The 27,431-nt window shown below is 39.2% G+C and overlaps 2 protein-coding genes across 2 annotated transcripts in view; both read left to right on the top strand.

The window, feature by feature from the left end:
* Positions 1 to 15,447, top strand: part of RLF (RLF zinc finger) — a 93,133-nt gene extending 77,686 nt beyond the window's left edge. The window contains exons 7-8 of the mRNA XM_080803175.1: positions 5,151 to 5,292; positions 10,328 to 15,447. Coding sequence (XP_080659301.1) covers positions 5,151 to 5,292; positions 10,328 to 14,974 — 4,789 coding nt within the window. The 3' untranslated portion in view covers positions 14,975 to 15,447. The remainder of the gene's footprint in view (positions 1 to 5,150; positions 5,293 to 10,327) is intronic.
* Positions 15,448 to 21,844: 6,397 nt separating this feature from the next.
* On the top strand, positions 21,845 to 24,468 carry TMCO2 (transmembrane and coiled-coil domains 2; the record flags this gene model as incomplete). The annotated part of the gene is made up of 2 exons (XM_080802462.1): positions 21,845 to 22,090; positions 24,157 to 24,468. 2 exons carry the CDS (start codon positions 21,845 to 21,847, stop codon positions 24,466 to 24,468), a joined length of 558 nt encoding a protein of 185 aa, XP_080658588.1.
* Between the last annotated feature and the right edge of the window lie 2,963 nt (positions 24,469 to 27,431).

Raw genomic sequence — 27,431 nt, 5'->3', positions numbered from 1 at the left:
GGTCATGATCCCAGGATCCCATTTTGGGCTCCCTGCTCAGCAGTAAGCCTGCTTCTCCCTCTCCTTCTGCACCTCCCCCTGATTGTGCTGGCGTACGCATGCGCGCTCATGCGCGCGCGATCTCTCTCTCTCTCTCTCAAGTAAATAAAATATTTTAAAAGAGAGAGAAATTTCCTTCAGAGGTATTTATAAACCACAATAAAATATATTACTTTATAGCAGTCACCACATTATTGATTTCAAAAGGTATATTGCTTAGCTTATTCATTAACCCTGGCCCCAAATGAGTTTTGGCTCTCTGCAAAAATCAAAGGTGTGTTGGGGGAATGAGTTTCTTATAGCTCTTTGCAGTGGTAGTATTAGAGCAGCCACGAAAATAATAAAGATAACCATTTTTGAATGGGACAGTATGCATAAAGATGTGTAATTACTATTGCCACTTTTTTATTTTATTTAAATTCAAGTTAGTTAACATATAGTATATTACTAGTTTCAGGGTTGGAATTTAGTGATTCATCAGTTGCATATAACACCCAGTGCTTGCTTATATATCAAGTGCCTTCCTTAATAAGCCCATCATTACCCACACCCACCCCCAGCAACCCTCAGTTTGTTCCCTGTAGTTAAGAGTCTCTTGTAGTTTGCCTCCCTCTCTGTTTTTATCTTATTTTATTTTTACTACTGCTGCTTTTAAAATAAAGTTCATACAGGTGAACCTTAAACCTCCACACAAAGCTTGCAGCAAGTATTTGATAGGTTGACCTTTGCTTGCTTGCCTTTTTTTTTTTTTTTTAAATTTTTTATTTATTCATTTGACACAGAGGGAGAAAGAGAGGGGTCACAAGTAGGCAGAGTGGTGGAGACAGAGGGAGTGGGAGGAGCGGGCTCCCCGCTGAGCAGAGAGCCCAGTGATGCAGGGCTTGATCCCAGGACCCTGGGATCATGACCCTAGCTGAAGGCAGACTCTTAACTGACTGAGCCACCCAAGTGCCATGACCTTTGCTTTCTTAGAACTGAGTTTAAATCTTGTATGTTGTACATTTGTGTTTTTCAGATGTAATTTCATGCCTGTTCTCTCCCAGCCTAGACTGTGATATACCAGGGTCGATATGTATGTTGCCCTCAGTGCCTATCAAAGACCAGATGTCCATATATGTTTTATTTAACCCAATTTTGTTGGAAATAAAAAGTAAAAAAAAGTGGTTATGAGAATCAGCTACTGTTTTTGCAGGAGCCGCCTTTAGGGGTGGTCACTCCTTAATTCCACAAAGTTTTCTTTGCCTTATTCCTCAAATGCCTAAATTCTGGGTATCAGTGTGACATATTAGCTGGACTCCACGGGCTTCCTGCTGTGCCATAACACAGTATAACTTAAAGCTCTTGCTTGGTGGCTAGATCTCTGCCAAAATATGTTTCCCACTATTAATAGAACTAAATTTCCTTTCCAGTTTTTATGAATTTGTATATAATTTATTGACTTATCGTAGGCAGGGGCCTAATCTGAGGCATTGGGTTAATAAATTATCTGAACACTAGAAGCATCCATATAGTGGAATCATTTTCAGTGTATTCTTTAACAACTGTCCATTTTTAAAAATCATGTGAGTGTGGTAATTGAAGAAGTGTTTGTCCTTCCTAGTGCTGTATATACGATCCAGCAGGCTGAGTTACTATTTATTGGTGGTTTCAGTTTTCCATTGTGCAGATTTGAATGGATGGCATTGTAGCATTTTTAGGAATAATATACTGTTTGTTTTGGTTTCATTCAGGCAAGTTTATATGTTTGGGTGGGTAATAGCAGTTCTAAATTATTGAATTGTAATTGTGTAAATATGTATAAAAACAAAATACATGATAAAAATGACCTTTTTTGGTCATGGTTATTTGGATTTAAGATAACTATAGCTTGAAATATTTAATCAAAACCACAATGAGATACCACCTCACACCAGTCAGAATGGCTAAAATTAACAAGTCAGGAGGAAATGACAGATGTTGGCGAGGATGCGGAGAAAGGGGAACCCTCCTACACTGTTGGCGAGAATGCAAGCTGGTGCAGCCACTCTGGAAAACAGTATAGAGTTTCCTCAAAAAGTTGAAAATAGAGCTACTCTACGACCCAGCAATTGCACTACTCCGTATTTATCACGAGGTTACAATTGAAGTGATCTGAAGGGGCACATGCACCCAAATGTTTAGAGCAGCAATGTCCACAATAGCCAAACTATGGAAAGAGCCTAGATGTCCATCAATGAAAGAATGGATAAAGAAGTGGTTGTATTTGCAATGATGTGGATGGAACTAGAGGTTATTATGCTAAGTGAAATAAGTCAGTCAGAGAAAGACAATTATCATATGATCTCTCTGATAAGAATTTGAAAGGCAGGGCAGGGGGTTGTGGGGGTAGGGAAGGAAAAAATGAAACAAGATGGGATTGGGAGAGACAAACTGTAAGAGACTCAATCTCAAAAAAAACTGAGGGTTGCTGGGGGTGGGAGGGAGGTGGTTGGGTTATGAACATTGGGGAGGGTATGTGCTATTGTGAGTGCTGTGAAATGTTTAAGCCTGATAATTCACAGACCTGTACCCCTGGGGCAAATAATACATTATATGTTAATAAAAATAATTTTTAAAAATATTTAATTTGGAATAAATCAAGCCCTAGACATTCTGATTTATTTTATTAAAAAATATATTTACTTTTTATTTATTGGAGTTGGAGAAAGAGCACACACAAGTGGGGCTGGGGTGGGATGCAGAGAGAGAAGGCCCCTGCTGAGCAGGGAGCCTGATGCTGGGTTCAGTCCCAGGACCTTGAGATCGTGACCTGAGCTGAAGGCAGACACTTGAGTGGCTCAGTTGGTTAAGCATCCAACTTTTGATTTTGGCTCACAAGTCATTTTTGGTCATGGGATCAAGCCCCATGGTGGGCTCTTTGCTCAGCAGGGAGTCTACTTGAGATTCTTTCTCTCCCTCTTCCTCTGCTTCTCCCCCCTAAAATAAATAAATCTTAAGAAAAATTATTTGAAGGGTGCCTGGGTGGCTCAGTGGGTTAAAGCCTCTGCCTTTGGCTCAGGTCATGATCCCAGAGTCCTGGGATCGAGCCCCGCATCGGGCCTGCTTCCTTTCTCTCTCTGCCTGCCTCTCTGCCTGCTTGTGATCTCTGTCAAATAAATAAATAAAATCTTTTAAAAAAAAGAAAAGAAAAATTATTTGAGAGACTTTAATTCTCAGCTTTACTTACCAGTTTATCAGGTTTGCCTAACTTTAAACTTGTAGCTGGTTGATGAATTTTAGATCCTAGGTATTCCTTATTTTTTTCTCTTCATAATTAGGTTTTACTATTTTGGTAATTTTGTTCTTCTCAGATAGGATTTATTTTATACATATATTTTGATTGAACTCCTTTTTATCCCTGAGCATGTATAATTCGGTGTTTCCTTTGTTGTTCTGAATTTTGCACTATTCTCAAAACTTTTTATTACTCAGGTACTTAATATCTAAAAGAAGCAATCTTGTGAGTTTAAAAGTGAACAGTCATCCCAATTACTTGCCTGGCCAGTAGCTATTTTCAAAGGAGACCTGTCTCACTTTTTACTTTCCTGGTTAGGAAAGCAACAGTAGTCACCAAAGACAAATATTTAAAGGCATTTCAAGTTAATTTTATTTATTTCAACTCAAATTTGTCACTATGAAATATTAAAAGCTTTCATCATGCATCTTTTAAGGTGTATATCCATTTCAGTCTTTGAGGCAAGTTTTATATGTTTGTGAGAATTTCATCATATGAGAATCCAAGTTACCTCTTTATAAGTTCTGTTAAATATGTTTATTTTCTGTTATAAAAAGAGTTATGTTCATTTGTTAAGCTTTGTATTTGTGCCCAGCTTCCTAGAATAGTGTTTTAACAGCAGTAAGATATTAGTGTTCTAAAACTGGCTTGTGAAAATAATACTTTTTAAATGAAAATTATTTAACAAATGTTACCCAGTAGATATTAGAGTGTACACCAAAAAAGTCCCTTTTTTTAACGTGATAACATTCTTTCTTTGGTTTTACTAAGTAACTTACCTTGCATTCATATTTCATATTCATATTAGCATTTTTTTAAAGATTATTTATTTTTTTATTTGACAGAGAGAGAAATCACAAGTAGGCAGAGAGGCAGGCAGATAGGAAGGGAGAAGCAGGCTCCCCGCTGAGCCGAGAGCCCGATGTGGGGCTCGATCCCAGGACCCTGGGACCATGACCCGAGCCGAAGGCAGAGGCTCAACCCACTGAGCCACCCAGGTGCCCCTCATATTAGCATTTTTATCACAGGCATTTTTGAGTTTCTGATGCTTTTCCTTAAGAGTATTCTCTTAACCCATTCAGTGCTTTTAATTAACTTAATCTTTCCAACCTTTTGTTTCCATAATGAATATTTGTAGGATTCTTGTATTTTAGCCAATTCCAAGAATGCAGTTTTACTAATTGTATTAGTAATATTTAAACATCCCCAAGTACATGCCTAAGTAGCATCATAACATTTTAGAGCTGGAAAGGGGCAGGAGATTAGTGTGAAGAAGTATACTGTTAGGATATTTATTAGTTGTGTATATTTTGTTAGCAGTGTAGGGATATTTGATGATCCCTGCCCATTAGGATAAGGTTTAATTCAGTCAATATAATTACCAATGTAAGGGGTAAAATCTTTTGGAACACAGTGGGATCTGCGTGTTTTAAAATGTCAACGTAAAGGGGCGCTTGGGTGGCTCAGTTGGTTGAGTATCTGACTCTTGGTCTCAGCTCAGGTCTTGACCTCGGGATTGTAAGTTTGGGCCCCTTGTTGGGCTCCACGCCTAGCCTAGTGTGGAGCCCACTTTAAAAAAAAAAAAAATGTCAACATAAAAGGAGTAGTCTTTGTTGTTTTTACTTTTTCCTACCACAAAGAAGAAAGAAGTGGTGGAATTTTCAGGGAGGATTCTCAGCAATTTTACCAGTTTGAGAGGACGCAATAGGGAATATAGATAGCTTCCTCCCCCCCCCCCTTAGTTTTTGATTGCTATTAACTTATTTTTACAAATAAACAAAACACCAAAATGGGGTGGGGAGGTGGACAGCAAATACCAGTTACTTTAAATGTTTTACCTTAATCTTTCTTTTTATAGGGAATTGACTCTGTTTTGGAGTAAACTGCAAAGAAGAATTGACCCTTCTTTAGACACTTTTTTGGAGCGCTGTCGTCAGTTTGGTGTCATAGCTAAAACACAGCAGCATTTATTTTGCCTGATTAGAGTTATACAAACTGAAGTGAGTAATTTTGCTTTTTTATGATTGTCCTGAAATGAAGAAATGAGTGGGGAGATAACTTCTCAGGCAACTCCTCTTAGATGAGGGAAAATGAGAAATAATGGGCTTTAATAAGATTTGCCATTTCTGCAGATTGATCTTCTGGAATCCACAGCTGTTCTTAATGGAAAATAGTGATTTGAAGTGACAGACCATTGTAGGAAAGGAAGGTTATGTTTTGGGGCTGTCACCTCAACTATCCTATATTTACTTTTACTAGAACAGTTTTATCTTTTTTATGCAGGCATGTTTGCTATTAAAATAATTTTTTATAAATGAAAATATAATCAGATTTTTAATATTTTCCTTAAGAATGGAGGGATGCATTTTCTAACTTTTAAAATAATAGAACAGTTCCAGAATTAATTTTGTACAAATTATAAACTTCGGTTTAAATCAAAAGCAAATACTTATTTCCTGAAGAGAAATAAAGTGCCATATTTAAAGCCTTGTGTTTTGAGGTCAGCCCTATATATGTATTGTATTAAGACTACCAGCCTGGAGATTCAGGATGAGTCTTATCCTGTGCTCTATTTTTATGTTGTTTTTAGTATCTTCTCATGACTGAGCTCTCAGTATACCCATATCTATAATGGTTAATGGATATGTTTTATGGATTACTTCTTTGACAACATCCAAGGATTATTTATACTAAAGTCAAGGCACAGTTATACTTTGATACATCCTGTCTCCTTTAATGTTGTAAACATCTATATCCTATACTTTATTTGAAATATGTTGTTCTGGTTTTCTCCAGTGAAGACAGGAAAAGTTAAAACATTTTATTAAAACAAATTCGTGGTCAGATAAGTTAGGTGGCAGTTAGTTCTAATCACTGTGAATGCAGTTGTATCTCCTATCACAGAAACAACATGTACAAGTAATTATATTTTAAAAATTAGTTTTAGAACTGGTGTTTAAAAAGTTTTGTAATTTTTAAGGAAAGTATTAGTTTTTTTATTGCTGCATAAGAAATTACCACAAACTTAATACTTAAGACAACACACAGTTGTTAGCCGCAGTTTTGTATGATGCAGTGTAGCACGGTGTGGCAAGGTTTGCTGCTCAGAGTATCACAAAGGTGAAATCAGGGTGTTGGCCAGATTGTGTTCTTACCTAGAAGCTTTGTGGAAAATCTGCTTCTAACTTCATTCTTACTGCTGACAGAATTCAGTTCCTTTTGATTGTAGGACTAAGGTCCTCATTTTTTGCTGGCTGTCAGCCTCATTGTTTTCAGCTACTAGAAGCCTCCCTGCATTTTAAGCCAGCAGAGGTATAAGGAATTCTCCTAATTCGAATCTGACCTTCTCTAAATCTGACTTCCAGGCCTAGATTTAAAGAGCTTAAATGATTAGGTCAGGCCCCCCTAAGTAATGCACCTGTTTTAAAGATCAACTCACTTGGCACCTTAATTACACCTGCATAGTCCTTTTTGCCATATGACATAATCATAGGAATGGGTATCATATTTACAGGATCCACTTAAACTTGAGATCATTCAAAGGTGAGGGTTACTTGGGGTCATCTTAGAATTCTGCTTACCATGAGGAACCACAGAGAATGGGAAAGCAACTTGAGTACTAGGGAAAATGGGTTTCTGATACAGGCTAAGGAACTTGCTATCTACTTGCATAACCAGAACCCATTTCTCTTTAATCTTAGTCTTAGGGTACTTTCCACTATAATCATTCATGGTAACTAGCCTGAATAGTAGAAAAGATGTGGACTGGTAGGTGAAGGGGAGTGAGTGTAGAAGTACTTTCAAATTGAGAGACTCGCCTCTAGGTTTGTAGAAATGATCTAACCTATTGCAATTAGGATCTAGTTCTGCGATGAATGGTAGATATCCCACAATAGTAGTGGTCTAAAGAAGATGGAAGTTTCTACCTTCCATCTACCATATAGGTAGATAATCCAGGCAGACAGGCCAAGGTTGCTTTTAATGGCTCCACATACTGGAAAGCCAGGGTTTTTTTGGTCTGTCTGCCATCAACACAGTTTCCATCTCATTCTAAGACCTATATATTCTAATCCTAGGTATCATGTCTCCATTCTAGATAGCAATGTGGCAGGGGATTAGGAGAGAGGGGCAAACCACACAAACCACACTATGATACATCTTTTCCTCACTCCCTCCAATACACACACACATGGCCATATGTAGCTGCAAGGGAGAGGAGATATGTTCATTATTTCAGGTTATTTTGTAACTAGATAGAAATCAGCATTCTGTTTTTGTAGTAAAAGGAGGGAGAGGATATTGGGAGACAACTAGTAACCAGTGACATAGCCCTTGGAATGGAATAGGTTAATGATGCTAAAAAGGTTGTGTGGAGTTTAGGCCTCTTGGAGGAGGCAACTGTGAGTGTATAATGGTGAGAGCTTTATAATAGTGCCTCTTTATTTTCTGGGCTTCCATTTTCTATAAATAGCTTATACCAGATCATCACATAAAGGTGCTTAGAGTTGGGGCACCTGGGTGGCTCAGTTGGTTAAGCATCCGACTCTTGATCTCAGCTTAAGTCTTAATCTCAAAGTCAAGAGTTCAGGCCCCAAGTTGGGCTCCACACTAGGCATGGAGCCTACTTTAAAAACAAAACAAAAGGTGCTTGGAGTTGTTAGACTTTAAAAATAGTATGAGAGAATGGATGTAGATGAGGTTATATTTTGAAATGAAAGTAACAAGAAGAGGGATCATCTTGAATCCAGTTTATTTGGCCATATGGCTCTTTTTGGTGGAACATGCACTGCTTACTGTTCGCAAAACAAGACTTTGTCTAGTTTAATTCCTTCTCTTTAGTAATGAAGAGGTTGAAAATTGGAGGTGTGTGACTTGCAAGGATCATAAACCTAGTTTGTAGCATAGTAAAGACTAGCCATAGGTCTTTTGACAAATTGCATAATGTGATAGAAGATTATCACTTCTAAATCGGAGCACAGGGGACTTGGAGGGTCTGTTAAGTTTTAAAATAACTCATAGGTTCTCAACAAATTGTTATTATTTAACTCCTTTTTGGAAGATGTAGATAAACAGCAAAGAATGCCCATTTTTTCTTAAATAGCCAAATTTGTTTGAAATGGTAAAATCTATGAAATCACTAAGCAATTTTCAAAAAACAGTTTAAAAACACTGTTATACATTCTGAATAGCTATAACAAGAAGTTAATTGTTACAAGAGTGGTGAATAAATTAGAATTAGGATATGGAATGTGGAGCTGAATTTTGAAGGCATTGATGGACATGACTAAATTGATTTTAAACCAGGTAGCTGAAAAAGAGTGGTATGGCATATTATATCCAGAGCACATAGATTATAGCCATGTTAGATAACCTTTGGAATTCTTACTGGCTATAAAGTGGTTAAGAACTGAGGTCATGCACAAAGATTGCTTTAAGTTTAAATCCTTTTTCTGCTGCTCACTACTTGGTGATTGGGGGCAGTTAACATGATGAGCCATGGTTTCTTCATCTATAAAATGGGGATAATATATGAAAAAAAGTATTTGGAATAGTACCTAGAATGTAGTAAGGGTTCTGTAAATTGATGATAGTTGTTTCTTTGTGTTCCTAGAATTTGGAATGGTGCCCAACACAGAATAATTGCTTAGCAAATTGATGACCAATTTGAACAATAGAACTTAGCCTCAGTTATTTTACATGGTATTTTGATGAATACTTAAGATGTGCTAACAATGTGGTAATTATATTATCTTCATTTTTAGAATAATGTTAGGAGGAAAATCTGATATTATCAGTTAGCATTTTATAGATGAGGCAGCAACAGCTTGGGAGTTAAGAACTCGTCACTGTAGTGAAGCTGGGGTTTAAAGGCCTTCAAAGTCTGACTGAAAATTATATGCTCTTGGGGCACCTGGCTGGCTCAGTTGGTAGAGCATGCGAATCTTGATCTCAGGGTTGTGAATTTGACCGCCACTTTGGGCATAGAGATTCCTTTTTTATTTGTTTGTTTGTTTGAGGTTACTTTTTTAAAAACTTTTTTATGCTCCGAAGTACCGTATTTTAAGCCACTCAGCCATATAATTCCACTTGTCTTTGTTTATAATATTTTCACATTCCATTTCAGCCTCTCACATAAGTCATTAGTATGCACTAGCGTTTTATCACACGACCAGATCTTTTTCCTGATTTTTGATTGGTTCTGAGAACCTGTTGCTATAGAGAGATTTTAAAATTTCTGTTGTTTTTCCCATGGGAAGCTGAAATACATTACACCTGTAGCTAATTAGTACTAAAGTACTAATTCCTTTAGGAGAAAATGCAGAGGAGCCCTTGGGTGGCTCCGTCAAACATTGGGCTCTTGATTTCAGCTCAGGTTATGATCTCAGGGTTTGTGAGACCCAGCCCCATGTTGGACTGGATGCTGGGCATGGAACCTGCTTAAGATTCTCTCCCTCGCTGTGCCCCTTCACCCTCTCTTTAAAAAAAAAAAAGGTGGGGGAGGAAATGGGGAGAATCATTTATTTTAGCCTTAAGATTTTGAAAATACCCAGCTGTTCATGACACATGTGTTTCTTCAATTGAATTGATTCCTAAACTCACTTTTATACAGGTATTTCCTCTTATACCCATTGATTTAAGCCCTGTCCTTCCTAACCAGCTTAAGACAGTTCTTTTTTGAATCCTTCAGTGACTTTATTTATCCTGAATTCCTTTGAGTTCGTGTACTTTATTGTTTATACATTTGACATATATTTCTTAAGGGTTAGAGATTGCTTTGGTATGCAGAGTCTTATAAAGTTGGACATTCTATAAATGTACATTGTAACTGTTTATGGTTGTAACATTTAATCCCATCCTTTGCATGTTGAGACAAGGAAGGATCTAAATGTAACTTGCAGGAAGAAAGATTAAAGATAAATTTAAGAATTCTAAAAGTTTTGAGATGTATATGTCTTACCAGTGAAAGTTATGCAATATTTCCATAATGAAAAAGAATAATAACTCCCCTCTCTCTTCCCCCCGTTTTTCTTATAGGCACAAGATGCTGGTCTTGGGGTGTCAATTTTACTATGTGTCAGAGCTCTTCAACTCAGATCAAGTGAGGATGAAGAAATGAAGGCATCAGTTTGTAAAACAATTGCTTGTCTTTTACCAGAAGATTTAGAAGTCAGACGAGCCTGTCAGCTTACAGAATTCTTAATTGAACCCAGTTTGGATGGATTCAATATGTTGGAAGAACTGTATTTGCAGCCAGATCAAAAATTTGATGAAGAAAATGCACCAGTTCCAAATTCTCTCCGATGTGAGCTCTTACTAGCTTTAAAGGCCCATTGGCCTTTTGATCCTGAATTTTGGGACTGGAAAACTTTAAAACGACACTGCCACCAACTGCTAGGACAAGAAGCTTCCGATTCTGATGATGATCTAAGTGGCTATGAAATATCAATTAATGACACAGATGTTTTAGAGTCATTTCTCAGTGACTATGAGGAAGGTAAAGAAGACAAACAGTATAGAAGAAGAGATTTGACAGATCAGCATAAGGAGAAAAGAGATAAAAAACCCATTGGTTCTTCTGAAAGATACCAGAGGTGGCTTCAGTATAAATTTTTTTGTTTGTTATGTAAGCGGGAATGTATAGAGGCCAGGATTCTTCATCATTCTAAGATGCATATGGAAGATGGAATTTATACCTGTCCAGTTTGTATTAAAAAATTCAAGAGAAAAGAAATATTTGTTCCTCATGTGATGGAACATGTTAAAATGCCACCAAGCAGAAGGGACCGCTCTAGAAAGAAATTACTGTTGAAAAGCTCTCAAAAAGGAATTTGTCCCAAGAGCCCCTCTGCAACCCTGGAGCAAAACCAGTCGTTAGATGAACAAGCCAAAGGAGAGTCTCATGAATATGTCACATTCAGCAAATTAGAAGATTGCCACCTGCAAGACAGAGATTTGTACCCATGTCCTGGCACAGACTGTTCCCGTGTATTTAAGCAGTTTAAATACTTAAGTGTGCATCTTAAAGCTGAACACCAAAATAATGATGAAAATGCCAAGCACTACTTGGATATGAAAAACAGAAGAGAGAAGTGTACTTACTGTCGACGACATTTCATGTCTGCTTTTCACCTGCGGGAGCATGAACAAGTGCATTGTGGTCCTCAACCTTATATGTGTGTATCTATAGATTGCTATGCAAGGTTTGGATCAGTGAATGAACTACTTAACCATAAACAAAAACATGATGATCTGCGTTATAAATGTGAATTAAATGGCTGTAATATTGTTTTCAGTGACTTGGGACAGCTTTACCACCATGAAGCACAACACTTTCGGGATGCGTCTTACACATGCAACTTTGTTGGCTGTAAAAAGTTCTATTATTCCAAAATTGAATACCAGGATCACCTCTCAATGCATAATGTTGAAAGTTCAAATGGAGATGTGAAGAAATCGGTGAAACTTGAGGAGGCTGCACCAGGTGAAAAGCAAGATTGTATTGATCAGCCCCATATACTTGACCAAACTGATAAATCGCATTTATCGGAGGATCTTTTCTGTGCAGGATCAGCTAGTTCTCAAATAGAAACTACAGAAAATCTGAAAGAAAACAGTGACAGTAATTCTAGTGATCAGTTAAGTCATAGCTCTTCAGCTTCCATGAATGAAGAGTTAATTGATACACTTGATCACTCTGAAACCATGCAGGATATATTATTATCTCATGAGAAAGTCTTCATGCCCTCCAGTTTAAAAGAAAAATGTTCCAGTGTGGCAGTTTGTTTTGATGGGACTAAGTTTACCTGTGGTTTTGATGGCTGTGGGTCCACGTACAAAAATGCAAGAGGGATGCAGAAGCATCTACGGAAGGTTCATCCATACCATTTCAAACCCAAAAAGATAAAGACAAAAGATCTCTTTCCCTGTTTGGGTAATGAACATAATCAAACAACTGACAAGTTTGATGCAGAACCTAAGCCCAGCTCAGATACAAATAGTGACTCTCCAGATGAAGGTCTTGATCATAATATCCATACTAAATGCAAACGAGAATATCAAGGTTATTCCTCAGAAGCTTCCATTTGTGCTTCTAAAAGGCCGTGTACAGAGGATACCATGTTGGAACTCTTGTTACGCTTGAAACATTTAAGCTTGAAAAACTCAATAACACATGGATCTTTCTCAGGGTCATTGCAGGGGTACCCATCCAGTGGTGCTAAGTCTCTTCAATCAGTTTCACCTACTATCTCAGACCTTAACTTTCAGAATCAAGATGAGAATATGCCAAGTCAGTACCTTGCACAGTTGGCAGCTAAGCCTTTTTTCTGTGAGCTTCAAGGATGCAAATACGAATTTGTGACCAGAGAGGCTTTGTTAATGCATTATCTTAAAAAACACAATTATTCAAAAGAAAAAGTCCTTCAGTTAACCATGTTTCAACATCGGTATTCCCCATTCCAGTGTCATATTTGCCAAAGGTCATTTACAAGAAAAACACACCTTAGGATTCATTATAAAAATAAACATCAAATTGGCAGTGACAGAGTAACTCACAAACTATTAGATAATGAAAAATGTGATCATGAAGGCCCATGCTCAGTAGATAGATTGAAAGGTGATTGCTCCACAGAACTTGGCGGTGATCCCAGCAATAACTCTGAGAAGCCACACTGTCACTCTAAAAAGGATGAATGCAGTTCAGAAACAGATTTGGAGTCATCCTGTGAAGAAACAGAAAGTAAGACCTCTGATATTTCATCACCAATAGGTGGCCATAGAGAAGAACGAGAAGGACGAGAGGGACGAGGTAGCAGGAGAACTGTTGCTAAAGGAAATCTCTGCTATATTTTGAATAAATACCACAAACCATTCCATTGTATCCATAAAACTTGCAATTCCTCATTCACCAATCTAAAAGGCTTGATTCGTCATTACAGAACTGTACATCAGTACAACAAAGAACAATTATGTTTAGAGAAAGACAAAGCAAGAACCAAAAGGGAACTTGTCAAATGTAAAAAGATATTTGCTTGCAAATACAAGGAATGTAACAAACGCTTTCTATGTTCCAAAGCTCTTGCTAAGCACTGTAGTGACTCTCATAACCTAGACCATATCGAAGAGCCTAAAGTGCTTTCCGAAGCTGAATCTGCAGCAAGGTTTTCCTGTAACCAGCCTCAGTGCCCTGCTGTTTTTTATACGTTCAGCAAGTTGAAGCACCACTTGATGGAACAGCATAATATTGAAGGAGAAATACATTCAGATTATGAAATTCATTGTGATCTTAATGGCTGTGGTCAGATTTTCACCCATCGGAGTAATTACTCTCAACATGTATATTACCGACATAAGGACTATTACGATGATCTGTTTAGAAGCCAGAAAGTGGCAAATGAAAGGCTACTAAGGAGTGAAAAGGTGTGTCCGACAGCGCTCGCTCAAGGGCATGGACATCAGACTACCAGGAGATCATTTAATGCTAAGGCTAAAAAATGTAGTTTAATCAAAGAAAAGAAGGCACCAATTAGTTTTAAAACAAGAGCTGAAGCCCTTCATATGTGTGTGGAGCAGTCTGAGCACACGCAGTATCCCTGCATGGTTCAAGGATGCTTATCTGTGGTGAAGCTGGAGAGCAGCATAGTGAGGCATTATAAACGTACCCATCAGATGAGTAGTGCCTATTTAGAGCAACAGATGGAAAATCTTGTCGTCTGTGTTAAGTATGGTACCAAAATTAAGGAGGAGCCCCCTTCTGAAGCAGAGCCCTATATAAAGAAAGAAGAAAATAGCTGTGAATCAGAGCACACAAAGCACAGCCATTCCCCAGGTGACAGTAGCATGCCTGCCCAGAACACGGATTCCCTTCATCCAGGAGAAAGGGAAGGAGGTCAGAAAGGATGTACAGAAAGCAAACCAGTGTTTGATGCAGATAATCTGCTCTACAGAGGAACTTTGAAATGTAACCATAGTTCAGAAACCACTTCTTTGGAACAATGTAATATAGTTCAGCCTCCTCCTTGTAAAATAGAAAATTCCATACCTAATCCTAGTGGGACTGAAAGTGGGACTTATTTCACAAGTTTCCAGCTGCCTTTACCAAGGATCAAAGACTCTGAAACTGGGCAGCAAAGTTCAGGGCAAGAAAACACTGTAAAAAATTCAACCCATGTCCCAAAAGAGAATTTTAGGAAGCATCCACAGCCCAGGTCATTTGATTTGAAGACTTACAAACCTATGGGATTTGAATCTTCATTTCTGAAATTTATTCAGGAAAGTGAAGAGAAGGAAGATGATTTTGATGATTGGGAGCCTTCAGAGCACTTAACATTAAGTAATTCTTCACAACCCAGTAATGACTTAACAGGGAGTGTTATGGCAAATAATATGGTGAATGACAATGACCCTGAAGTTGACATACCTCATTCTTCCAGTGACTCTGCAATTCATGAGAACCTGACTGCAATCCCACCTTTGATAGTAGCTGAGACGGCAGCAGTTCCTTCCTTGGAAAACCTGAGAGTTGTATTGGACAAAGCATTAACAGACTGTGGAGAGCTTGCCTTAAAACAGCTTCATTATCTTCGGCCAGTGGTTGTCCTTGAAAGATCTAAGTTTTCCACACCAATTTTAGACTTGTTTCCAACAAAAAAGACAGATGAGCTTTGTGTAGGAAGTTCCTAAATAGCAATTTTGTTTTAGAAACAGACTGGCTCCAACACTGCAACATGGGGACAATTGCCAACTTGAACAAAGGCTGAGAACCAGCCACACCGTTGTTTAGGGTAGAATAGGCTGTGTATTTACATGAATGTATAATATCTATGTCAGCAGTATTGGCTGAGTCCATTAGCTCTCCAGTTGGTTTATTGATTGGGGTTTTTGTTTGTTTGTTTGTTTGTTTATTAAAAAAAATGGAACTGTACTCTTGTTTGGTGCTAATTAATACATCAAAATATATTGGGGCTTCCTTTTTCAAATTAAGTGTGCATGATTGTATATGGAACAAATACTAAGATCCCAGGGTGGGAGGGCTAGGGAAAGGGATATGGAGTTCTTACTTGACTTGAATGTGCACCTGAGGGTGCTTTGTGTAATATATTGTACACTACAGCATCTTATATTTTTTGAGTTGAGTTTCAATAAATTACAATTTTTCACCCATTTCTTGTTTACTCATAATGAGTTTTCATGCCATACATAAACTGCACTTGTATTTTCTGGAATGTGCACTAGTATTTTGCCCCACTAGTTTTTTGTTTTTATTAACCAAACCACTTGGATCAGGCTTCTTTCTGAATGACTATTGTCTTAAAATTTTTTGTGCAAAGAAAATTCTGAAATTGAGGAATTAGCTCTGAGAGTCAAGGTAACTCCCAAAGGAGGATGTCCAGGAGTTGTTCAGGTAGAAGAAAAGTTGTCTGGGTAGAAAGCATAACATGATGGGCATAGATGGATGCAATCATGTTTCCAGGGAACTACAAAGAATTTGGTAGGCTGCAGTGAAAGGGGAGCACTGAGGTGATGAGATTATTATAGAGCTAGCCCACCATGAATGCTAAGGAGTTTGGACTTGAGTCAACAGGCAGTTGAGAGCCTTTGAAGGACTTAAACAAAATAACATAATACTAACTTTAATAATGTTAAATTAATAATTTGTAGATCACAAGTATGATTTGAGGGGCTGGGAATGGAAACCGATACTAGGAATGTTGAAGTATGAGAGGCAAATGTGATGAGGCTTTATACTGACAGCTGCAGAACAAGAAAGAGGAGATGAAATTGAGAAATTTAAAGAGAGGGTTGCTAGGCCTTGGAGGGTGAAAAAAATATTTTGAGGAAAACTGAACGATTCGGTAGTGATGCATCCAATTGAGGAGGAAATTCAGAAGGTGGGAATGAATTTGGGGAAGAGGATGGAAAGCCAAGATAAGCTTGGTCTTTGGATGTGTTGAGCCTCAGTGGATTGTGAGCCATGTATGTCTGATGACAAAGAAAGCAGTGTGTTCTTACAAATAACAGCAGCTTTATTCTCTGTTCCTTGTGAGATTCTCAGTCACTCATTAGCTAGCAGTGAAGTGACTCAGACACTCCTAACATCCCTTTCCATGTCCATGGTTAGGATTTTAAGATCTTTTCTCTGACTCTTCAACCTTGTTCGTTTTGTCGTCTCTTAAGGAATTTAATTCTGCCACCTCTTACTCTAAGTCTAAAGCACACCCCTGCCCTGTAGTTTCTTGGTTCAGATCCCAGTAGGTAACAGAAGGCTCTCAAGTAAGAATCTTTTGAAAGGAAAAGTGGCAGAAACCGTGGAACATCTTAGAAGCTAAGGCTACTACTGACTCCTTGGGACCTTTAGCTAATTTCTGTTGGCTTCAGTTTCCTCATCTGTGAGGAGATACAGGATAGCCTCTTGAAAAGGTCACTCTGTGATCTGAGTATGAGAAAAATCTGGTGGCTTCATTCTTAAAATTCCTTATACTAGAGATTTTTAGCCCAGAACAAGAGAAAGTTGCTAATTTGCTTAAGACTGAACTACATCCACTCAGCTACCCCTAATTTCTATCCCCTGAAAGGACCAAGTAAGTCTGTTTGTGGTGGAACCAAACCCTGTTTTTCAGAACGCTTTTGAAAGTTTGCTTCAAGTGCAAGTCAAAGTGGTTCATCATAAGATTACTTTCTGTTCAGCTGGAGCATCTTGCTTTATTTGATTTTTATTAAAAACAGTGTTTTAGGGGCGCCTGGGTGGCTCAGTCGTTAAGTGTCTGTCTTCAGCTCAGGCCATGGTCCCAGGGTCCTGGGGTTGGGCCCCCCGTCGGGCTCCCTGCTCGGCGGGAAGCCTGCTTCTCCCTCTCCCACTCCCCCTACTTGTGTTCCATCTCTCACTGTCGAATAAATAAATAAAATATTTAAAAAACAACAACAACAAAAAAACTTTTATGTCAAATGTAGCATGTGCAGTTCTGTGATAATACAGAAAGTCAGAGAGTTAATTCTTGTAGCTTTTAGTACTCATTTTTACTTGATGCGTCTTTGGGATTTGTCCCCATGCTGGTACAAATCTGGAAGCATTGGCTTCGTTTTTAAAGCCTTTTTTATTTATAGATTTTAATTTATTTATTAGAGAATGGGGGAGGAACAGAGGGAACAGAAAAACCAAACTCCACACTGAGCCCAGAGCCCATGTAGGGCTGGTGACCCTGAGATCACGACCTGATCTGAAATCAAGAGTTGGAGGCTTAATTGACTGAGTCACCCAAGTGCCCCTCAGAGCCTTAAAAAGGCTTGAATTTTAAAAATTCAAGAATGCCCCTTAAATGATGGGTATACGTTGGGAGTGCCCAACACTTTTATTCTATCCTTTTACCCAGAATTCCCTGTTTCAGTGTTTCCCCATGTTCATGAATACGTGTGAAAGAGAGGGTGGAGAATGATGGAGAAGAAAGTTTTTGATTAGTATTCTAGAGGTTCCATCCCAAATCTATCCTCTCTTCTTTGTCCCAGGTTGCCTACTTCTGACCTCCATTGCCAACACTGGGGGATGGAATTAGTCATTAACCAAATATTTAAGTGCACCCATATTTAGAGACTGTTTCAGATGCTTTGGGTGATAAAAATACCAAAGTAAATTTGTCAAAGCATCTCCCAGTGTGAAGCTTTCATGTGAGGGCTGGGGTAGTTTAAACATTGTTAATCCAGGTGTGATAGTGGACCAGCAGCATGGGCATCACCTTGGAGCTTGTTAAAAAGTTGACTGTCAGGCCAGACCCCACTTCCAGACCTTCTGGCCCCAAATCTGGATTTTAGTAAAATCTCTATAGGTGATTCATAGGCATGGAAAAATTTGTGAAGCAATGACTAGAACAAAGTGGAAAGTACTGTGAGAATTCAGGATAATAAGGGTAATTATAATTACACTTTTTTTTTTTTTGTAAGAGTGAGAAAGCACAAATGGGGGTGGGGGGGGCAGAGAGAGAGGGAGAAGCAGAGTCCAGCTCAACAGGGAGCCTGATGTAGGACTCAATCCCAGGACCCCGGGATCATGACCTGAGCTGAAGGCAGATGCCTAACTGACTGAGCCATAGATCTTCTTACTGAATTTTCATAACTTCTGTATTGGTACTTTTACCCTCATTTGACAGATAAAAACTTAAGGGTGAAGTGTTTTGTCTAGCTGATAAAAGCTGGGTATAGGTGGAGACTTGTCTCCCAGTTCTTACGACTGGAAGGATATCTGGGGAACTTCATGTGAAGGAAGAACATTGGAAATTTGCAAGTGGCATTTAAAGTACAAAAAAACCACAGTTCTATAATTAAACTGAGCATATTGTTTATGGAAGTGAATAATGGAAGATAAAGTTTGAAGTGTAATTAAAAACCAGGTCATGCAACTCCAGTTCCAATCACACATCTGTTATTGACATTTCCTCATTTGAGGAAAGAGGGAAACTGTTTCATTTCTGAGAGAAACCTGTAAAAGTCAGAAAAGTTGCTCAGTCCCTTCTCCCCACCTCCCACCCCTACAACAGACTATGGTTCCTCATGGCTTTATCCTGCTGACTGAGGGGCAAAACCTTCTGTTAGGCAGAGGTGAGTCTGGAAAGAGTGCCCCACTGTAATCTGACCTGCTTGGTCTACACCTGCAGGAATAGATTCTGTGACAGGCTGCATTTGGAGGTCTGAACCACTTTGAGAAAGGTAACCAGGATAGGAGATTTAAAAACCTGTCAACCTGTATTTGACAGGTTTAGCCTGGAAAATAGAGAAGACTGGAAGTGCAGCAAAGATCTATCCAAATATTCACTTAAGCCCCTGACATCTGCTAGCTCCTGGGTGTTGAACATTGACACACTAGGTTTCCTGCATTGTGGAGGTTAGAGTCTCTTAAAGAAGACAGACAGTCTTCTTTTATCTAAAGAAGATAGACAATCAAAAGTGCTGTGGCTGCGATGGGACCTCAAAAAAGGCCAGGAAAAACTTCCTTGAGGAAGTGATGTTTGAACTGAAACCTGAAGAACCAGTAGGAATTAGCCACCAAGGTAATCCTATTGTGCGCTTATGCTTTGTGGTGTTTTCATGACACTGAAAAGTCTGCTATAGCTAGTGTTGAGAGTAAAGATGGGAAAGAGAAAGGAGAGGAGGCTGGGTAGGTCAACAGGAACCAGGTAGTTTAGTGTCATGTAACCAGCTTCTAAATTTTGGATTCTGTTTGAAGGGCCATGAAGAACCTTCTGAAGATACGAAAGTAGGCATTGCACGAGTCATTAAGCTGCAGTGTATGCCAACAAGTCCTGAGACAGTCTGATGTGGAAGACTATTGGGTGGAAGTAAGTGACTGATGGCTGGATGGCTGGATAGATGGATGGGTGGCTCTGACTAAAGGTGGGCTGAGATGCCTTGCATAGTGGTAATTCTTCACTGGAGGTTTTCAGGTATATAAGAAGACAGTCAAACTATAAATGGGCTTTTCAGACTAGCTTCTTTTAAAGCACTTTACACTACTGAGATTGATAATAACCTTGTATTTGGTCATGGATGTCACTACAGATAATAGTTGCAACTTACCTGTATGGGTAGCTTGTTCTTTTATACAAATTACTAAATTCTCATTACAGGCCTACAAGGTAGGAATTACTCCCAATTCACAAGTGAAGATATTAGGACTCAGGTTAAGTATAATTTGCTTAAAGTAACAAGGTTAGTGAATAGGAGAGCCAAAAATTTTAACCCAGAGCCATTGCACTCCCAAAGGCCTATCCTCTTAACAGCTACTTGATAAAGATTCTGTCTGAACAAGTATACAAATACAGTAATAGGCACTTGATGAATGAACAGATTAGGCCATAGCGATATTTAGAATTCTTCCAGGGGACTTTGTAGTCACCAAATATTTAATGTCCGCTCTGTGCCAAGCCATAGAGTTACAGTAGTCAGTAAAAGGGACATGGTCCCTGTGTTCCTTAGGTTTACAACAGTCAGGGAAGACAGATGTTAAGCCAAAAATTTCACAAATAACTATAATTGTGTTAAGTGCTTTAAAAGTGAAGTGCGAGGTGCCATGTAATAGGGAGCTCTTCTCTAGTATTGAGAGTCTCAAGTAATGATTTAGTTGTCACAGCCCTATCTTTCTCCAAAGTTTCTGGTTATCATTCTTTAATGGTTCCTGACCTATGTTTAACCTGTAATAGCCAAATCCAAAGTCTTATCTGAGTCACTGTTATGCCTTCCTAGAGAGGATTCTGACTTGTTATTCACTAGCAGTCTACGGGTTCAAAATCAGTAGCAGTCACTTGTAAATCAGTACGTTATTTCATGCCGACATAAGTACTACATTTCCAACAGCCCACTAGACTCTGTTTTCTGGATGTATCTCTAACACCCCAAGCAACTTGCCATACCACCCTTCCTGCAAAGAACAGAACAACTATTCCTCCTAACTAAGGCCCCCATTACTGTTATTTCGACCAGAATGAACAAATTGGAATAGCATCAGACAGTATTTTTCTAAAAATTGTCATAACTGACCCTTTCTCCTCTTCCTTTTTGCCTCTCCCCCTCCTATTGGTGCAAATCCTCATTTGGATTCTTGCTGTCTTCACAATTGATCTCAATTTAGAGTATAAATGTGTATGAACTCTTTTCTCATAAGTGTTTTGGGTGCAGACCATACATACTATGTTTTTATACCTCCTTGCTGAATGTAGATAGGTACTAGTCAGTAAATAATTGATTTGATAACATGCCATATAAGTTATTGTATAGCACACTATAGTTTACAAAGTGTTTAGAAAATTATACCATCTGTTTCTAATAAAAGCTTTGCAAAGGATAAGGAATCCCCATCTGTAAACAGATAAGCAAAATGAGGCTCAAATATATTTAAATAGTCTCCCCAAAGATCACAATTTCTAAGCGATAGTGACATGTGAAAAAAGGGAATGTGCGAAATAATCCAGTAATAATCTCCCTCCATATTTACTGAGTAAACTATTGACTCTTTAGGAAAGCTTTGTTTAAGCTCTCTCCTCAAATCTCCACTTAACCTGTTTTCTCATTTGCCATGTGAAAATAACTGCTGTCCCTTCCATGCATCATCAGAAATGTTCTATAACTACACTCTTCAAGAAGGTAACCACTAGCCACATTGGCTACTTAAATGTAATTAAAATTCAATAAAATGTAAAATTCAATTCCTCGGCCACACTATTTACATTCCATGTTACTATTGGCTACCATACTGGACAGAGCAGATACAGAATATTTCCATCATTGCAGAAAGTTCTATTGGACAGTGCTGTGCTATAGCTAGAACTTGTCAAAAATCAAGGAAAGCAATATGACAGAACTGAAAATCCAAGCCAGTGTCTGGTTGGTTTTGAGTGAGAAAGTTCACTGGGTGAGTGGGAAGCAAGCTGACCTTTAGAACAGTGACATCATAATGCACAGTTCACAATGGCTCTAGAACACCTGGGCTCCCAGGTTGCTCTCACTAACTCATATCTAGGTTCCTGAAGCCTCTGCACATGTAGTTCCTGGAGCTGCTCTCTTATTAAAATGTCGACATCTTCTCCTTCATCTTCACCTGTCTGGAACAACATCGTAGATTATCTTTCTTTGAGCTCGATATGGAATTGGCTGCAAGCAAGTCTTCTGGGAGACACTAGTACACCTCAGCAAACAAATTTGGGTCTACTAGATAATCTTGCTCCAACTGTGCAAGTTATCCTGGGGATTTTCTTTTTGCTTTTGTTGGCAATAGGAGTATATGCCTTATGGAAACGAAGTATTCAGTCAATTCAGGTCATACTCTTTTGTTACAAAGGAATTTAAATAGTTCTAAATTGAAATTTGGTTAGCTCTCTCCTGTCTATATTGCTGCTACCCAATTTTAAGACCATGCAGATGAGCAAAGGTGAACCCTAGTCTCTGAAATATGTTGAAACCAGGTTAACCTTAAAAACTTTTGCCAATTAGGTTTTGAGCATAAAATGCTCTTTCTCACAGTGGTCTTTGGCTTGTTTTAGAATAAAATAGATCAAAAAAATTCACAAACTGAGAAGGCAGCCTAACCCCAAATTTATTTGATCACATATTCATCTTTGATTTCCTACTATGTGCTGGAGACCATGAAGGGTACCTTTTAAAAGAATAGGCATTGCAAATATAATTGGGATCTTAGGTTTGGTCTTTCTGTTCTTACTGTGACATTGTTCTGTAACTGATGCCAAGGCATATATATTCATTTAGGCATCACAATATTTTCATTATTTCCTTGTTTTAACAATAAGAGGCTCAATATATATACTGGAGTTCTTTTGGGGACTGGAAGTATAATTGGCTGGGATTGTAAGAAACATTTAGGATTTTACATACTTCTAATCACCAATAATAATAACTTAATAGTTTAATCACCAGCAAAATAGTTATATTTACAATATAGTCAAAATGCTTTTAGAATCCCAACAATTCTGTGAGATGGATAGAGGTTATTTTCATATGATAAACAAGTAAACTGAGGTCCATTGAGGTTCAGTGGAAATCTTAAGGGGGTAGGATTTTAAAAGGACTTTCTTAAGGTTTATTTAGTAAATGATGAGAGAAGTTATTACTGGATCATTTTGTAGCATTCACTTTTTTCATATATCACTACTGTCGAGGAATCATGGTCACATGCATTCTCTTAACCTTTCAAAACCTGCATGGTAGGCAAGGTAGGGAGTATCATGTCTGTCTTGTGGGCGAGGGAACTTAGTTATCACTGAACCAAGTTGACAGATGATAAAAACTGGCAAATCTGAGATTTGAACCTAATTTTTAGGATTCCAAATTCAAATCTTCTCCAAAATCTTATTTACTATAACCCAACTAACCTAAATACCCAGCAAGGATATGTGGGTATATACACATTTCAATTAGCTAATAGAAGACTATAAGGTAAAAAATAAATAAAAAACCCACACTATTATCTATAATTCTGGGTTCTGCTCTTGTTTGGTTAATGTTCAATTCAATTAGATGAATTTGCAGCCCTCCAGACACCTCAGCCAAGAGAGAGGTAGTATAATAAGTGGTTAATAGCACGAGCTCTGGAGTTGGACTGCTGGGTCTCAAACCTTGGTCCTATTACTTACTGTGTGTACTGAGAGCAACCAGCCTCCAAAAACCCCACTTTCCTCCTCTGTAAGATGGGATTGTCAATAGTGCCTCCCTTAGGGTGGTCATGAGGGTTAAAGGAGATACTGTGTGAATAGAAGCTCAGCATATGATGAATACTCAATAAACAGTGCCAGTTACCATAATAAGGAAAAAAGATGATTGGTTTTTAATTTGTCTCCTGACAGGAATCTGTCCTAGATCATTTAAAAAAAAAAAAAAAAGTTTTTCCCCACGACCAGCAAATCTAGTTTTTCTGACCACTGTGTCCTGAGGGAAATTAACATGGAAGTCAGAATTCCTGGATTTCAGTCCTGGCTCTGTCATTCCAAGGATATGACCTTGGATAGTGTCAGGGTCCAAACTGGAAGATATTTAAATGGCTACCCAGTTCTGGGCTGTTTCTACATAAATAGGTCACTCGTAGGCAAAACAACCTCCTAGCACAGAGCCCTGCATGTGGCAAATTTTTAGCAAACGGTATCTATTATTATCATCTTTATAATTAAATGCAAATAACAATCCTTGACCTGCCTATCACTCTGTTTTGTGAGAAAGATCAAAAGACAAAATAGATGTGAAGATGTTTATGAAACAGAGGCTTGGCATAGGAAAGAGGGATTATTGTTACTATTAGCTTTTTGTTTTGTTTTGAATCTGAGGCATTCCTATGAATAAACAAGTAATGCTCAACTTCTGTTGTTTTGTTTTAGAAAATACTGTTGTTTGTAATCACCCTCTACAAACTTTACAAGAAGGGCTCAGATTTTTTTCAGACTTTGCTGGTCAGCCCAGAAGGGAATCTTCCAGTTCAAGACAATAATCTCTTCCTGTCCTTGGGCCTTCAAGAGAGAATTTTGAAAAAACTTCAGGCAGTAGAAAACAAAGTGAAGGACCTGGAGGGAATGATCATTTCCCACAAACCTGCCATGAAGAGGGATTGCTCCTCGGAGCCTTACTGCAGCTGCTCTGACTGCCAGAGCCCCTTGCCCACATCGGGGTTTACTTCTACATCTGAAATGTGATGGACTCTTTCCCAGAAAAGCACTGTTTTTCCCTCGTGTGTGGTGGTATATCAATAAAGATAGAGAACTATATTGAAATTACCCTGCAAGGACTGGCTCTCTCTTCGGTAGGGTTCAGCTTCTACTTATGTGTGTGGTGGGGTAATGTAGGGTGTACTACTTGTCAAAAATGTCTCAGAGAAGGATGCCTGGGTGGCTCAATTGGTTAAACTTCTCCCTTGGGCTCAGATCATGATCCCAGGGTCCGGGGATCGAGTCCCACATCCGGTTCCCTGCTCAGCGGGGAGTCTGCTTCTCCCTCTGGCCCTCCTCCATCTTGTGTTCTCTCTCTCTCCTCTTTCGCTCTCGCTCTCGCTCACTCTCTCTCTCAAATAAATAAATACAATCTTAAAAATGTCTCAGAGAGTGGTGCCTGGGTGGCTCATTGGGTTAACCTTCTGTCTTCAGCTTGGGTCATGATCTCAGGGTCCTAGGATTGAGTCCCACATCGGGCTCTCTGCTCATCAGGGAGCCTGCTTCCCCCTCTTTCTCTGCCTGCCTCTCTGCCTGCTTGTGATCTCTGTCTGTCAAATAAAATCTTAAAAAAAAAAAAAAAGTCTCAGAGATAATGATGCCACTCAGTAGGCTGGAGGCCATAAACAGCCATGGAAAAGGAGAGCCAAACTGGAATCCATGGGAAAAAAAGGGAAAGTGGGTGGAGAATATGGCCTTGAGCTCCATGCTGAAGAGGTTGGATTAGATATAATAAAAACAGCAAAATAGTGCTGTTGAAGGGCAATGCTGTGTACTGTCCTGTAGAGGTAGGCCAGTTTTGTGCTGGCCTTCAGCCTAAGGGGAAATATGTGGCCTATGAGTCTGTCTGCATTAATTATCCAGAGATAGACAAGGATGGGGTGGACGTAAGGGCCACTTTACTTTTATCCAACTTTTATTGATACTTACTCTGGGCTAAGCATTATGATGGTCCTTGGGAATCTGGCCTTTGTGCTTCAGGAACACCCAGTTTGGCTGGTTGGGCAGGTATTTTCAGAACAAGGAGTTATATATAATACCGTGGGATCACATCATCTTGAACTTAGCTGAATTCTCCTTTGTGAATCCCAGCTTGGGGAGGCAGGGAGGTACCTACCTGTCATTTCATTTGATGAGTGTGTACTCTGATGGGGCGGGGCAGGGGGCGGGGAGGATGGCCATAGACCATCCCCTCAGTGGGTGCGTCTCAGAGTCCACAAGCCTTATGCTGTGTGCATTTTTGCCACAGTAAATGTGATTATACAGTCATTGAAATACTTTGTAACTATCTGACAGCCAAATGAAATATTTCATTTGTGCAAAGAAAGCAGTGATTTATTGCCATGCTGAAGAACAAGTGACTATGCAATCCAACAGGAGACAATGTAACAATCTCCCTGGTGGCATCTTCCTAAGGGATTATGAGGGTAATTTTGATCATAATTTTTGTCCAGTGTACTGGTATCAAAATGCAACCTCTGTGTACTATAGCGTACTCAGTGTAAACAAAGGTCAGTGAATACAGGGCAGGGCCAGGAAAGGCTTTGCCCAGGAAGTGACACAAAGTAGTCCGTAAAGGATTATATGGGCAAACAATGAAATGGAAGGCATTCGTGCTTCAGGAATTACCTTGGAGCCGTATAAAAAAGAGGGTGGTGGGGCGCCTGGGTGGCTCAGTGGGTTAAGCCTCTGCCTTCAGCTCGGGTCATGATCCCAGGGTCCTGGGATTGAGCCCCGCATTGTCTCTTTGCTCAGCAGGGAGCCTGCTTCCCCCCCTTCTCTCTCTGCCTGTCTCTCTGCCTACTTGTGATCTATCAAATAAATAAATCTTTTTAAAAAGAGGGTGGCTTGGCTGGAGAACAGGAGAATTTCAGGGTGGCTGAAGCCCTGGCTATTTCCTAAACTACAACGAAGAATTTTGGCTTCAGGGTAAGACACTGATCTTATCCTCTGATCAGCTCTAATTCATGATGTGGTGAACAGAACAGATGGAAGTTACCAACAATGTGCGTTATCTGGAGTGTAGGTGAGAAGTTTGTGAACTCTGCCACTGAAGGAGTGCCACACAATCTTTTAAAGTCAGTTTCTCAGGGCGCCTGGCTGGCTCAGTCGGTGGCACATGTGATTCTTGATCTTGGGGTCATGAGTTTGAGCCCCACGTTGGGTGTAGAGATTACTTTGAAAAAAATTAAAAGAAATTTGGACAAGTCGAAGTCAATGTCTCACTTTTTGCACTGTCTACATTTTGGTGTCTTCCCTTATAGTTCCAGTCATCTTGTCTTAGTTACGTCTCTGGGGTATTTCAAAGGGAAGTGTCAGAAGAAGGGCCTAGACAATAGACTGATGTCAGATAATGAAGGCACTTAAAGGTCATACCATATTGTTGGAAATGGATCACTGTAGGTTTTTAGACACGGTATTCTGTGATACGGTATTCTGTGTGGGAGATAGAACAGAATGAGCTAGATGTAGAAGATAGAACAGGCTGGCTGTTTCTCTGAGGAGGCACTGTGTGGTAGAAACTGCGGGAGCCACCTTGTTTCTGGTTCTCAGCTCCCCAGAAAGGGTGTGTGATTCACACCACAATCACAAGAGATTGACACGCAGTATTCATTCCCAGCGTGGGGAGTGGGTCATTCTTAAGACCAAAGCACTTAGGTACAGGGCATCAGTTAAGGAAACTCAGATGCGTGGTAAGCAGAGAATTAAGGCAAAATGGAGAAAGGGCTTGAGAGCTACTTTATCCTTCAGGTTAGATAGGGTAGATGAACTTTCCTACACCAGCTTCCACCACTCTAGAGAGGAGAATCCTTATCCTCCAAATTCAGTCTGTCTCCTTTGGCAAAGCCCTGCCAATAACCTGTTTTGAGGCTCCCATTTCGATCTTCACACACACCAGCCCCTCTATTTACAAACACTATCTTTTTTTTTTAATTATAAAGATTTTATTT

This window comes from Martes martes (genome assembly GCF_963455335.1).
Source record: "Martes martes genome assembly, chromosome: 4".
NCBI classification, from domain to species: Eukaryota; Metazoa; Chordata; class Mammalia; order Carnivora; family Mustelidae; genus Martes; species Martes martes.
This window is presented reverse-complemented; position numbering and strand designations above follow the sequence as displayed.